We start from the raw sequence: 15,649 nt of genomic DNA, 5'->3' as shown, positions 1-15,649 counted from the left end.
AGCACAGTTGTTGACCAATTTATGAATTTTCTCAAGTGCATCAAATGCTTTATAAATTATATAATATATATATACAATTTATTTTGTTTGGTAGTTTATTTGCCCAGAAATGGGGTTATTGGTGTATATAGTCATTACAGGAAACTATCTAATGTTGTTTAAGATGTGTAATCTGTTGGTCTTTGCTATCACAGAAAGTAGAAATCACAGTATCAGTACGAAATACACTACATTTGTAAATATATTAATCGTGCCAGAAGTGGTATTAGATCTAGTGCACAGTACCACGCGAAGAGCAGAATTTTTTGTTAATAAAATCCGGCAGGTTTGCATGGAATTACCAACAATTATTTTCATTGGGTTTTTGTTGGAAACAGCTACAGATACACTAGAAAATATGGGAAGTTAACCGGGGAAGTTAACTGGGAAGTTAAACGTGACTGAACCTAGACTAGTCGACTAGCTCCCATTCGCACAAGCTTCCAGTCAGATGTAGCTGTATCTGGCCAAAACAAAAATATTGTATTAGGAAGAATAGAATGTACCTATAACATTTATTTCAACAGCATGATACTACCAGCACTAGGAACAAAATTTTGTCTGACATACCATATCTGGCACAGTTGAAGTTATTTGTACAACTCTGTGAAGAACACCAGAAAACAGTGTTGGTACATCTATGCAATTGCTGCCATCACCTTTCAACTGTAACGACTGACTGAGTATTAGACTTCATGGTAACTTCATTGAGTTTTTTTCTCAGATTTTCCCAAATGCTATTCCAAAGTGGTACTGTAGTTGTAAGTGGTAGGTACTTCAACAATAGGTATTGAGCATAAATGACCAGTAATAAACACATATCAACTCCCAATTACATGCCTTAATCAGGCAGAATTATTCTCTCATTTAAAAAAGAACTGATTACATTAATGTCCACTGTACATAATGCTAACCAGCCAAATACGCATTTGGATTATTGTTGATTCTGTGACGTCTCAGTCGGCTGAACCTCTTTAATTAAACTTATTCCTCCCTCTCGGATGATTCCATTATTGCCGACTGCACCATCATCACTGTCATGATCACTATCAGCATCACTATCACTATCACTGCTTTCACTGTCACTCTCACCGCTGTAGTTAAATAAACCGATATCCATCTCTATGACAGGACCATCATAGCCATTTAGATTTTCTATGTCCAGCTGATGGGGATTGTCTACCTTCTCTAGATGTCTTTGTGCTTGTGCCATTTGTGGGAGGAAGTCTTTGACCTTCGTGAGCAGGGATGACCTCTGTGTTCGGAAGGTCTCGCGTGGCCTGTCTAATTTGGCTTTGTTCTGCGGCAACATGAGGTCCTTCCTGGGAACGGTGGCCAGCTCCTCATCTGTGAGCTCGTTAGACGTACGAATCTGTGACAATCCTCTGCCAGCTGCCCCTGTCCGCGTGTTCACGCCCTCTTCATTGCTCAATTCACAACTCTTCTCTTTTCCATCAATTGACGGCTCAGACATTTTCTTGAACTATAGAAGGAACCTTTAAGATTCTGAATGTTTGTCGTCGTGAAATCCTAGTTTTGACCATTCCTCTTTCGTCATTAAATTTCTGGAAGCAGAAGTGAGTCGGAATTATGTTTTGAATGCTCTGAAATAATGTAAATTTTGACACAAATTTAAATTTAAACTGATAGTATTTTGCTCACAAATTTATTCGCACAATGCAACTAGGGTTTCGTGGTAACAGGAATAGGAATCTATATTCAGAATGATATTATTATAATTGCAATTTAAGTCTTTATGCCAGACAATGTTGTTTGTGTGGTAGGCAGAGTAATCGGCTATCAGAATACAAGATACATACATGTGCAAATGATATGATGATACCAGGAGTGAATAATGGAGTCTCTATTATTCACTCCTGATGATACTAATGAATGCAAACACAAAAGAAATACTATAAAGTCAATACACACTGGAGCACCTCTGAATTATTACCTGTCCATCCGACACTGAAAATAGTCCTTTGCTTCATTTCTGCACTCAGAGTTCTCATTCCCTTTTTGTCTTAAGCAAATCATGTACTTCAGCATGAATTTCTTGCATTCCCCTGTAAAATACAATTGTATAGTACTGTAAAATCAAAACCTGGCTCTTAAAGTAATTATTACGAGAGTTTTCCAGTGTTTTCACCACTTTTATGATACCCACCGTTATTGCATGTCAGTAACAGCAATTGTCTAGAGTAACAATAAAATGTCTTAGAACCTTCGTAAATTCACCAAAACATGAAATTTTGGTAAACAATCGTTTGCTGTAATCTTGAAACTAGAGCCGGGAGTCTTGGAGACTTGGACTAGCTAGTAGCGCCGCCGCCTATCTGCCATAGACATACAGTCTCTTTCAAATGCAGTTGTTTTCAATTTATCACTGACAATTTACAAGTTTACCAATTCATTAATTCGCTACACGATAAAATGCATTGCTGCTACGATGTGTTCATATCCAATTTTCTATGCGATAACGGCATAAAATCTTAGTGTTTTTAATGCTGGTGTAATCAGTGATATATCGCTGTGAGGTGAGACTATATTTCGCTACATTTTTTGGGGGTTGAGGGTTTCTGAGCAATACTCTCGTAATAATGGCTTTAACACAGGGGACTGTGTTAACCCCTCGCGGCTCAGAAAAAGAACCCGTCTCAAGTAATGGGAACATGAAAAGTAACATAGATGGGGACATGTACTGATGTAAGTGATCGAACAAGCAGATGTAGATAATAAGTATTTGGGCCATTTAAATAATAAAAGAATGGTTAATAAACACTCTTTATTAAAACTTATTTAAACTTTAAATTTATTACCATGAGTCTTAAAATATATATACTTTCTGTGGCCTAATCTTTCCATGTAAATACAATTCAAATACTCCTTTACAAATTACAGCACACTCTTAGTGCACGCTCGTCACTTAGCACAAACTCTTACACGATAGTGTATCTGAGAGAGCGTGCATGGGTACAGCATGTCAGCAAGACTGTAGTGTGTTACAGAGGTGCATTTGATTTGAATGCCATTGCGTCTGGGGCCCTCTGGGCTCATCTGTGGTCTGTTGCTACGGTTATATAAACGTAACATTTAAGTCGTGCATAGTGACACCTTTGTTAGGTGCAGATATGCAGATATGCAGATACGCAGTTGCGTACACATCATTTCAGCAACCTTCTGCATTCTGCATGCCTCCCAAATCCCATTGGTTTATACAAATCGAGTGCCTGAAACTCCTGTTTTATGGTGCATTGTGACACAAATCAATGTTTAACCCTCCTCTTGAGGGTCAAAAGGTTATCCGACGCTTACTATTCGCATGTCAGCAGAAATTACATTTCATGGTCCTTTCAATAAAGCCATAAAAATGCTAGGTCACCGCTGAAACAAAAAAAGTTTTTCAATCGCTCCATCAGACCATGTCCTCAGAAAATGTCTAAAATCTGCCCTTTGCCCCATTGACCTTTAACCTGTGACCTCCAATTTCGGCACAGTGATGGCTTTTCCTACCATGATGCTGTACACAGACTATCACGAGCCTAGGTCGAGCCGTTTAGATTTGTGCCGCAATTCTGCATTTCCTCCCTATACCTCAAGTTAAGGAGGGAATGTCATTTACACCTCTTGACCTTTGACCTTTGACCCCAAGCTTCGACATCCCAACTCGTTTTGACGATCCCCCCCAACGTCCCGAATATCGTGACCGTACGTCAAGCGGTTAAGATTTGTGCCCAACTATTGACGGACGGACGGACGCACGCACGGCCGGACGCACGCTCATGCGATTCTACAAGCTGCATCTGACTATGTCAGATGAGCTAACAATCGATTAGAAGGTGTGTACAAAGTGTTTTGCATAGAAATGAATATACCGGGACAGAAAATTTTATGTTAGTAACAGGATCCTTGTATTATTAGCTCACCTTGACATCGTCAAGCTGAGCTATTGCCATGGGTCGTCGTCCGTCGTACGTCCGTCCGTCCGTCAACATTTCGCTACGATCAACGATAACTCAGGAACCGTTTGGCCAACATGTTTGAAATTGGGTATAGTTGTTACTGCTATGCTCCCATATTAAACGTCCTATTTTAAAGCATGCCAGTCGACGTACTTTCGAGCCACGGCAATTTTTTGGCAAAAATGGGAATTGCCATTAGTCAGTTCAGGTTCAACGGATTTTGCTCATTTTTGGTATGTGAATGAATAAGGGCTAGGGGTTTTAATATTCTAATATTAAACTTTCTAATATATATTAGAAGTCAGTTTTAATTGAGCAACCATCGACGTACATTATAGAAACAATTGCCATCTGTATATCGCAATAATAATTTATAAACCAAAATGATCACAATTGTGACCGTAGATGGCGCCTATACCCGCTTTGTAGCGATGGCGCTTGAAATAAATAGTTATGCATGCGCTTTCGACATTGTTTTGTAAATCTTTACTCTAATATAGACGTTTTATCGGCCAGAGTGGAGAGAAATACCAATTTTTGCATTAAAGATATTGTCAATGAAATCTTGTAAAACGAACAGACGAGCTGTGACACCACAGACCGTTTGTGTTTATATAATATGCTATAATGCCAAACCCTACCTAATTGCATAAATTTTTTTTAAATATCAAAACCCCTGGCCCATATTCATCACATACCAAAAATGAGCAAAATCCGTTTAACCTGAACTGACTAATGGCAATTACCATTTTTGCCAAAAATGCCGTGGCTGCCAAAAGAAACGAAGTACGTCGACTGGCGTGCTTCAAAATAGGACGTTTAATATGGGAGCACTAGGCAGTAAACAAACTATTACCCAATTATCAAACATGTGGCCCAAACGGTTCCTGAAGTTATCGTTGACCGAAGCGAAATGTTTGACGGACGGCACGGACGACGACCCATGAAAATAGCTCAGCTTGACAATGTCAAGGTGAGCTAAAAATGTAAACACGAAATGTATTTACTACCAAAGTCTTAATAATACATCTCTACTCTTATTCGCCTATTAGAGCTCTCTTATTCGCCTATTAGAGCTCTCTTATTCATGTTGTTTGTGCACAGGGTGGGCGTGCGGTGTACTTGTGTGTTGCAGACGAAATGGATCTGTCGAAGGCTTATGACTGCTTGCCCCACGCACTGATTTTTGAGAAGCTAAAAGCATACAATGTGGACAACAGTGCTGTAAATCTTATACAAAGCTATTTGACAGGATCGCAACAGTGTGTACGCATGGGTAATCGTTGCAGTGACTTTCTATACCTGCAAAAAGGAATACCGCAGGGATCCATACTAGGTCCACTGATATTTAACATATTTATAAATGATATATTTTATTTTATGAATGAAGCCAGTTTATGTAACTATGCAGATGACAATACCATTTCCTACTCTAGTGAAGACTTTATAGATATGAAACATACCCTCGAGACTGAGGCGGAGGTGCTGATCGACTGGTTTTCCAAAAATCAAATGCAGGCAAACCCAGCCAAGTTTCAGGGCATTGCGATTGGGAAGAAAACCTATGATCGATGCTCCCACTTCACTGTTGGGGGGACGGATATTAAATGCACCGATGAAGTAAAATTGCTGGGAGTGACCATTGATTTTAAACTCAATTTTGGTGGGCACATTTCAAAGCTTTGTCAAAAGGTGGCCAGGCAAATAAATGCAACTGAAACGTATCGGACGGCATCTGCCTGTTAGTTGCAGAAATAATATATTCGTCTTTTATCAGCTCAAATTTTAACTTTGCCCTATTATATGGCACTCTCGTGATAAAGCGAACGAGAAAAAGCCTAGAAAAGCTCAATTAATAAAGCATTAAAATTTGTGTTATATGACTTCAGCAGTGACTATGACAGCTACTAGCAAGAAACAAATCAGTCAGTCTCAAACTACAAAGACAAAAGCTCATAGCCATTGAAGTTTTTAAAATTCTCACTAAAGATCGGCCTGTATACCTCCACGATCTTGTTGTAAAGAATGAATCCAGATATAGTTTTAATTACCGTGTACACATCCCACGTTTCGAAAGGGCAACTTGCGGTAAGAAAAGCTTAAAGTATGAAGGAGCTAGAATATGGAACGAATTACCGAAATGTATACGTCGGAGTGAGGAACTTCAACCGCTGTTTTAAAAGGCTACTCGAAACGCTGTGGGGGTACAGGTGCAGATGCTCAATGTGTCGCTAATTGACATGTAATATATTGATATATTGTTGTTATTTGTTTAAAGGCAATACGGCCAATAAGGCCTATGTGAATAGTAACACTGCAGTTACGCAGTTTTTACTATGTATAATCAATATCTTTTATTCTTGTTTGATATCGGTGCAAAAGCTTTTAGCTTATGTTACAATGTTCATGATATACCGATGAAAATAAATTTTACTTTACTTTACTTTACTTTACTTTAGACGAGCATTAGAACGGCATTTACAGCGATAATAGGCGAAATATAGTAGAGAAACATTAAGACTTTGGTAGTAAATACATTTCGTGTTTACATTTTTTATTTTTATTGAGACGTTCCAAGTGCCTGTGCAGTGTGCTCCCCCCCCCTTTGGTCGCTTCACTCCCTCGGCCAGTGTCGCTCCGCTCAACCCGCGTAAAGTTGCCGCAGGCCTGCGGCAACTGCACGCGGGCTATAGTTACTAGAGCTAAGAGTAAGAGTAATACTATTACTAGTTCTAAGAGTAAGACTGTAACACAGCTGATAGTGATACTGATATCATACAGTCATTATTAACTGTACTGTACTCTGTGTGTGTGTAGTAGTAGTAGTATTAGTATTACCAGGAGTAAGATAATATAGGATATATTATCTTACTCTTTATACCTATTATCTTACCTGGCTATATTTATCTTACTCCTGCTATTTAGTAATTCTAATAGTGTACTGTAGTCTGTAGTCTGTAGGCCTATATCAGTATATGTATATCACTATCAGTATCAGTATCAGTATCAGTATCATTCTCACTCTCAGTCTCAATCAATCACTCTCACTGTATTAAATACCTTTTCGTGATCTAACGGGAAACTACCCTTGTCTGGTGCTTTTTGGATAAAGGATTTCCTGTCCAAACGTGTTCAGCGGCATTAAACGGCTTCTACACAATCATAATATCCTCGGCATTTAATATAGCCAATAATGGAATTTTTAACAAATTAAATTCGTGCCACCATGTGCTGTGGAAGCCGCGCCGCGTGCCATCCATGACGCTCACATACAAGAAGAACATAATGAGCATTCACCTGTAAAATAAGTTCCAATATGTCTGCGCCCGTGAGGGCATGGAGGGAGAATCAAGTTCTCAAAACGTATTATGCCAAATTTGAAACTATTCGCTTGTGCAAATTTCGCATAGCACGTAGAGGATCGCAAATAGTCGACGTTTAGATATTGCTTTTTAGGCCCTAATATTCGTCGGACGGAAGTGCTACTGCTGCTAGACTCTAGGCAAAATGCAGACGATGCTGTATACTCAGATACTGAGGCGTGTTCAGGAGAGCGAGGTCGGATCGCCATTCGCGAACGCCTCCGATGAACGAACGCACGCGCCCTCCTACATGAGCGTTTCAGGAGAGCGAACGCTCGCTAAGCGCTCGCTAGCGTTCCTTTCTGACACGACACTGCGCGAGCCGAGCGCCGACGCGAAACGTTTGCGGCGCAAGTTTCAAAAAGCCTGTTCGCGTCAGGCGAGCGGGTTGTTTCAAGATGGCCGACGAAAAAATCTGGCGAATGCCCGAATCTAACATTTCTGACGTCAATTGCACACTATTTCAACTTTATTTCACTTTTCATTCATTCATTTACTTCTAAAATTCAATTTGCTATCAATTTCGTTTGCTAATTCGTTTAACAGTACTTGTTATCTCGCGATTAAAATTCTGCTGCGTAACCCTCCATGCCGGGGCGCGCCATCTTTGACTCAAGGACGAGGCGGACAGCGAGCACACAGCCGAGCGCTCGTGTATCGTTCAGGAGCGCTGACTGCGTTCGCTTCAATCGCGCCGTCGCATCGAGCGCTCGCTCTCCTGAAGCACGCCTGTCGACGACACACGAGCGCTCGCTGTGCATGACACCACGATGCGCCCGCTTTGATCAAGATGGCGCCCATGGAGGGTTACTCAGCAGCATTAATCGCGAGAGAACAAGTTACTGCTTAAACGATATTAGCAGTACGAAATTTGATACAAATTTGAAATTTTAAGGGGAAAAAAGCTAAATGAATGAATGAAAAAGTGAAATAATAGTTGAAATAGATTGCAAATTGACGTCAGAAGAAAGTTAGATTCGCATATCCAGATTTTTTCGCCCCGCAGCTTGTAGAACTCTCGCGCACTGAGCGAACAGCTTTTCAAAACCTGCGGCGCAAAACGCTCGCTCGCGTCTCTCGCGCAGTGTCGTTCAGGAAGTCGCGAGCGCGCGGAGCCGAACCACGAAGCGAGCGCTTCGTCTGCCTGAACACGCCTCTGTTAACACTCGACTGTCGGCGCTGACACTCAGCATACAATGTCCAATAATTAATAGTGCGTTCGATTTGCTTCCCCAGAGTCCCGCCTGGCCGTTGACCTAGGCCTACGAAATTCGAACGCATCTTGGTTAGGGAAAGATAATCGAACGGTGTTTTGGGTTAAATCGGTTAATTGATAATCTATAATATTAATAATAACAATTGCAATCTTATTATTAATGAAACTCTAAGAATGAGCGGGCTCCAAGCGATAGAGCAGCATGTCCAGTAATAAACATCATCCTAGCACCCTCACCGTTACCTTGAAGCCAAACACACGCAGTCATTCACACTGCCTACATTCATGCAGCACCTGCATCCCGCACCTGATATCGTCGCCCATTCATGGTGTCGTTGCAATTGATTGGTGATACTCCCTAGCCCCCCCCCCCCAAGTGAGCGGGCTCGCGCGAGCCGCTCACTTCGTCCTCAAACCCGGGGTAACCGCAAAAATATTACACGTGACTGCAAATCGAAACGTATTTGGGGCTGGCCCGAGTAGACCCAGGTTAACTTGGGGAAGCAAATCGAACGCACTATAATGTAACCCAAACACAGGATAGGGGGACACACCCTATCCTGTGTTTGGGTCGTGGGCGGGGCTACAATTATTGTATCTAACTGTCACTGTGTAGTGCATGTGGCTGAAGGGGTCGTTGTCGTATCAACTAATCACCAGTGGGCGGATCCAGAGGGTTTGCGGTTGACCAGTTTCCATAGTTCTATTCACAGCTAGGGGCAGCGTGAGAAACTAGCGGTCGCCCAGTCGCAGTGCGCATTAGAAAAATCGACCGGGCGACTGCTTCTCGTGACTGGTCCGCGGGGCGACTACAATAATCGCCGCACAGCGAAATAAAAAATTTACCAAACTGAGGCCCATAATAAAAATGTTGTTTGTTTGCCCTCACCCCGACCGACCGCCAAAAAGGGCCCCACACAAACTATTTGTCCATTTGACCTTTCCGATATTTTTTTTTAAGTTTCTGTAAATGTGCAGACGCTGCGGCAACTGCGCTACGCGCGGCTATAGTACTAGAGCTATGCACAGCCTGGTACGTTGCCTGTTAGCTGGCGGCACTGCCGATTGAAGCTAGGGTGGGAGGGGCGAGTGCATATTGATTGTTTCACTTTCAGCTGCGTGCAGGGTTATGTTCATATTACATTATGTAGGGGGTGGACAGGGAATCCGCTGGTATGAGAGCGCGACAGCCAAAACTTTCTGGAAGCGCTGTGATTTCCAAAACTTAGCGATAGCAAAACTTTTCCTGGAATCCTGCGAAATCGCTATATTATAATTTAAGATTACTAAATACCTTAATATGGATCTAACTCTGACAGATTAACTTTATTTTCCTTTCCAAAGGGACTAATATGCTGCTAATGAAGCATATTTATTATTTCTTAATTCAAGTTCCTTTTATTTGTAATGCCGCTTTTATTTCCACTACGTGTATGTGTGCGGTGCGGTGCGCTGCGTGACCTGGAAATAAAATCATGCACAGATTTATGCTCTGCATAAACACAAGTTGCTTAAAAGTCATTTTTATATGTATATTGTATCACTGTACAATGGTACATTACTATAAATGTTAGGCAAACATAAAAGTATCTCACACAAGCACACCTGAGCCACGTAGGACACCATTGCTGAATTTGCTAAAAAGACCCCCCTCAAAAAAAAACAACCACCACTTTTCAGCCTGGGTCGGGTGAGGGCAAACAAAAAATTGTTTAATTGGCTGGCCTGATTATTTTGTTATTCTCTACTAAACTTCTACATTATTCTGATGAAAAATCAATCGGTAAAATTTAATCAAATATAGACTAAAAATCAGTCAAATTCGAAGCTAAAGTTCATGCGAAGTAGCACAAACTCTCCATGTTGGTTGTGCTTTCGATTTTCTAGTCATTGCTGTTAAACCTACTGCCTAATTCAATAATTACTGCGCCATTCCCGAACCAATCAGCGATCGCGTAGTAATAAAAATATGATAATTTATAGCGAATTAATGGGCGGTCTTCACGATTGTACCGTGCATTTCTTTGATGTTTTTGATCCGTTGATTTTTTAATCCTTTGATTGATTTGATTGATTTTTGAGGATGTATCTTTGGACTTGTTCCGATTTACTACGCCATCAGTGCTATCGAAACGATGCCTAAAAAATATAATTTATTAAAGAATACCTTAGAATGCACATCACCAAATAGCACCATCCCCCTCCCCCCCCCGTGTATAATAAACTCCCACATCGAGTCATTGCTTTGCTATGACAGAAATCCCTGGACCAGTTTGCCTACTGGACCAGGACCAGTACTTCCTCAGAGGTACTGGTCCTGCTGGACCAGTGCCTCCAATTATCAGTTTTTCACCCTGTAGGGGGGTCTAATTTTATAAAAAATTAGGCTATATATTTGGTGCATTCTGGTGAATTTTGAGGATCAATTCTGAAGATACCCAGCCTGTGACTGGTTTCTGGAAACCAGTGCAAACCGGCCTAAATCCGCACCTGTATCATAGATATAGAATGAAGTATACATATTATATTTATATGTACCTCGGGTACATATATGTAGTACCTGATAGTGATACGACAACGACCCTTTCTGCTGTAGTGTGTAGTGTGTAGGTAACCATGGATATATAGAATACAGACTACACTAAGTAATGTATTCTATATCTAATTATGATGTAACCCTGCAAAGAGTAGGGTTACTTAAACTGCAAATAGTGACTTGCGAATGTGATCCGCGAATGTGTCGCGTGTGTAACGTAGCGGCTGCGAGCATATAGCAAGTGTCCCATCATATTATTGTATACAGTCTATGCTATACGGTCTATGCTACTATACTACTCCAAGAAACCGTCATATATGGAAAGACGTAATTATTGATTACCTATGTATTAATAATATTAGTCTCACAGCCTGGTGGTAGTGGTTTGGCTGCATGACTCGTTGACCTAATGCCTAATAGGAACAAATAGCTATAAATATCATGTAAATCATAATGACCTTTTCCATTTAGCCCAATGCTGTATCTGATCAACTGTTGTGAGTGGCACATATCTTGGTTTTTCCACTGAGATAAACAGACTTTATTTCTAAGAAAATAACTACACTGATACTAAACCAAGTGTTCATTTTACAGGCATGCACTAAGACTGAGTTCGATGAGATTAGAGTCAAAGCAGAGCAGATGTACAGTAAGGAAGAGGGAGACATCATTGTAAATGTGTTAAATACAAGCACTGTTGAAGAGCTGAAAGTTTACAGAGGTATGACGATTCAATGTATATGCGATTAAAGGGCAATGTATTTTGTGTAAATATAATATTACACTATGTCAATATTATATTTGACATGCAGTTGAAATATCACATATATATATAAACAATTAAAAGCAATCATGTTTGCATAGTGTGCCAGATAATTTAGTATGCTGAATAAAAAAAATATTATACCGTTTGTGCAAATTTTATCCAATTATCCAATTATTTCCAATATATTCCAATATATTCCAATTATTTCCATTATATCCAATTATATCCAATTATTTACATTTCTATAGCCATATCACAAGCTTCTGCAAAGAAAATACTTCAGTATCGCACGAAGCGCAACTTTCAAACTGTTTCCGAACTGCTAAACATTGATCGCATGAGCTTTAATGCAGTGAAAAATATATGCGATAATGTGCTACACGGCTCCAAGGAGGAAAGTGGGAAAAAAGCAATTGTTGCCACCTGTACACCTGCAATCACAAATCGCGAGTGCCAGGTATGGTCATTTCATATAGGCAAACAACTTGTATGCTTAATAACAATAACTAACTTACGTGTGTATAAATTTCTGAAGCTTGTCCGTGGCAATTAATTGAAAAACTAGTTCTTATGTCATGTTTGCTAGAATGTGGAAAGTTTGGTGTCAATGGATCTGCAACAGGATTGGGTGACATTTGTACACATGGACAGGCAGTTCAACGTGTTAGAGTGGTATAGAGAACCACTTTTAGGTGCCAAGCCACCTAAATACAACCATGCTCTCTTTCTGCAATGTGTAAGTATAATGAGTGCTTTTGTACTGCACAGAATCTAAATAATAGTTTTTTTAAATTGAAAATAATCCCAAATCATTCCTGAGCTTTTCATATATTTGCCATAATTACCAGAATGGTATACGTTGTCACAAATCAAAAACAGTGTATTCTGTATCAGCATATCAAGAACAAACTATCTGGTGAATTATCTGAGCAGCTATTAACTCATGCTGTCATTGTTAATTCTGCACACGAATTAACTGTGTTTATGTGACTATGTATGCGACTATGTCACTAATTATATGTTTTTGCAGATCAATAATTTTGTAAGGAAGCTTCCAAAGGCGGACATATATACGTTTGAGAACAAGGTGCTTCGCTACCAGACACAGCCGCGGCTTGTCACGCTCGCGATGAACATGCGAACGATAGAGGCGATGGTCACTGCTCTACTCAGTGTTGATGTGGAGGGTGACCTTCAGCAGAAGGTCTACACACTGAAGAACAATGTCGTTAGCCAATACTTCCAGTTGATGGTCGGAGGGGAACGAGTGAGTGGACAGCAGGTCGTTGGGAAGCTCTTAGAGGGATACACCGTGAACGACATCGATCTGATCGTTCCGGAACGTCTGCGAGCAAGCTATCAGCAGATGATGGCGCCGCAGCGGGAGCAGATGTGTGCTAGCTTGATGCAGGCTCTTGTTTTTTACAAACTCGTCGTTTTTAAAAAGTCAAAACAACCGTCGTGACAGTGCGAAAATCTCCTCCATATTTCATGTGTAAATACTTGCCTATTATGTTGTATTTTTACTGGTGTAATTCGGCCCGATTAGCCTCATCAAAATAACTTCTCTTATATTAGTACGAACCATGCCAACTGTTACAAAGCTATTTTATTGCTATCGTGTCTGTGTGGTTTGTGAGTGCCAGTGACAAAATTGTAACAAAAGCAGCATAATAAAATTAGTTTTGTAAAACGTATCCAATATTTTAATTATCTAAGCGGTTGTTGGCTAACTGTACGGCATGATCTTCGTGTAAGACAAAATAAAGCTTAACTTTAAATCTGGTCATCAGCTCATCAGTCACTCTCGACTTTGTCTCCTCCCTGTGGATTGTATAGGGAAGCCCGTGAGCTCTTATAACAGGCACGTGTGATCATAATAGTGTGTCCAGATTCGTTGTACAACAGATACGTGTGCAGTTGCACTTAAGCCACAAACAGTATAATTAATGCTATAACCACAGAATTACTACGGTAACTCTATTCTTTAATGAACAACATCATATTGACAATTACATACAATACATAGGTGGCTGCGCAAGCCAACCAGTAAATACGATACAATACATAGAATACATATCTTATACACCAGGCACATACAGACAAGCGACTGGTTTACAAATGCAGAGTACATATTTACGAGCGTGGAGTTCTGCAGGTCGCAGGCAGGTCCTCAGTCAGTGATGTCCAACGGTGACGGTATCCAGCTACCCAGCAGGTGAGAGCAGCGGAACCCAGCTGGTGCTGACAGCATCGGGAGCTGTCAGGCACCGTGGAACCGTGTCTGTCTTTCTGTCGAAACTGTTCGGTATTTATACAACTGGAGGAATGCGTGGCCTGAGCGTGGTCAAGGCCTTGTTGATGATGGTGGTGCAAGACGTGTCGTCATCTTCAACATTTTATGGGTGACTGAAAGTGAGAAGCTGTGGACGCTCCTTGAGTCTGGTGTGGGAATGGCGGCAGTTCGATTCATGTTCTCATTTTTGACATAGTTCACATATGTCGGAGGCATTCGTTGTTTGTTCTTTATCAGTCGGCATGCGACATCAAGGTGTGATGTCCTTCTATAGGTACTAAAATGTCATAGTGTCGCCGTGTGTAGGTGATTACTTTCTCTCTCTCCTTTGTTGTGTCACACGCGCGACACGCGTGCGCCACGCGAGCAGGACCTGCATGGTGTCCTTCGCTTGTTGCCTTGGCTGTTACTAAAATAACCTATGACGTGATCTGCTTACGTTTAATGACTCGTGTCGCAGGGTTTTTATACTAGGTTAATTAATTCGATATCTACGTCACTACACTACCCTCGCACATTCAATAGTTGCATCTTGATACCGCTGCGGCATTGAAAATTACTATACTAGGTTTTTATACTAGGTTAATTAATTTGATATCTACGTCACTACAATTGCTCCCTGCCATTTCTCCTGCTGAGGTCTCATCTTCTATCTCGGTCCAGATTGCTCTTGCGTTCTGTTTTCCTCTGGATTACTCCCATCGTCTTTGATCTCCCTCCAGATTGTTCCATACGTGTCGTCTGTCAACGTTTCCCAGCTTCCACTCTGCCTCGTGGATTGTAATTCCGTCATCATTGGAATTCAGAATGTTAGTCAGAAGTTAGTGTCAGAATACATCTGTTCTCCCCCTTGATATCTGACGCATGCAGCCTTTCACCTTGGGCCAGGTATTCGTGTTACTTGACAGCTATTCAGCTTCAGTACATGTATTTGTATTTGAATTACATGCAACATAATAACAACTAGCAGGATACCCGGCGTTGCCCGGGAATAAAGCACTCAGTTGGTACCACTTGGTTGAAAGAAAAATACTCCAAAAATCAATCTATCTACCAATCTATCTACCACTGCACCTATAGTAACAGTAAAGCAATTCAGTGCAAGCTGAATCTTATTTGGACAATGCTGCTGCAGGGGATTTTTCATCATTTTTCGCCTCATTTTGTCCTGCGACCTAAGATGACCTCGGAGGTCAAATCCAACGTGCCCATGACATTCAGCATCAAAAGTTACCCCTACTCAACGTCCTTGGACATTTCTAGAGTGCTCCATATTGATTTGCATTGAGAACAGACATGCACTCACAAATATGTATTAGATATTGGCTACATCACCTACAAAATACTGTAACGGTTTTCGCCCTCTCTTTGATCGCCTATCTGACCGCGTCGACTACCACCATTGGGCCGTGGTATAGTATGGTTGCCGTTGTCGCCCCGCACCCTGACAGGGCCGTTACTCCCCGTCCTTT

General features: G+C 41.0%; 2 protein-coding genes across 2 annotated transcripts in view; one reads left to right on the top strand and one right to left on the bottom strand.

The window, feature by feature from the left end:
• The window catches only part of LOC106814163 (transcription elongation factor, mitochondrial-like), a 23,545-nt gene extending 9,879 nt beyond the window's left edge, over positions 1-13,666 (top strand). The window contains exons 2-5 of the mRNA XM_014818458.1: positions 11,710-11,836; positions 12,130-12,338; positions 12,468-12,617; positions 12,912-13,666. Coding sequence (XP_014673944.1) covers positions 11,710-11,836; positions 12,130-12,338; positions 12,468-12,617; positions 12,912-13,346 — 921 coding nt within the window. The 3' untranslated portion in view covers positions 13,347-13,666. The remainder of the gene's footprint in view (positions 1-11,709; positions 11,837-12,129; positions 12,339-12,467; positions 12,618-12,911) is intronic.
• LOC106814165 (uncharacterized protein C12orf45-like) lies at positions 217-7,131 on the bottom strand. The gene is made up of 3 exons (XM_014818461.1): positions 7,066-7,131; positions 1,994-2,107; positions 217-1,604 (listed from the first exon to the last, which is right to left on the bottom strand). Exon 3 carries the CDS (start codon positions 1,511-1,513, stop codon positions 974-976), a length of 540 nt encoding a protein of 179 aa, XP_014673947.1. The 5' UTR covers positions 1,514-1,604; positions 1,994-2,107; positions 7,066-7,131; the 3' UTR covers positions 217-973.
• Positions 13,667-15,649: the final 1,983 nt, after the last annotated feature.

This window comes from Priapulus caudatus, unplaced genomic scaffold (genome assembly GCF_000485595.1).
Source record: "Priapulus caudatus unplaced genomic scaffold, Priapulus_caudatus-5.0.1 Scaffold878, whole genome shotgun sequence".
NCBI lineage: Eukaryota > Metazoa > Priapulida > Priapulimorpha > Priapulimorphida > Priapulidae > Priapulus > Priapulus caudatus.
Note: the sequence above shows the minus strand (reverse complement) of the source record. Positions and strands in the feature narration are given on the sequence as shown.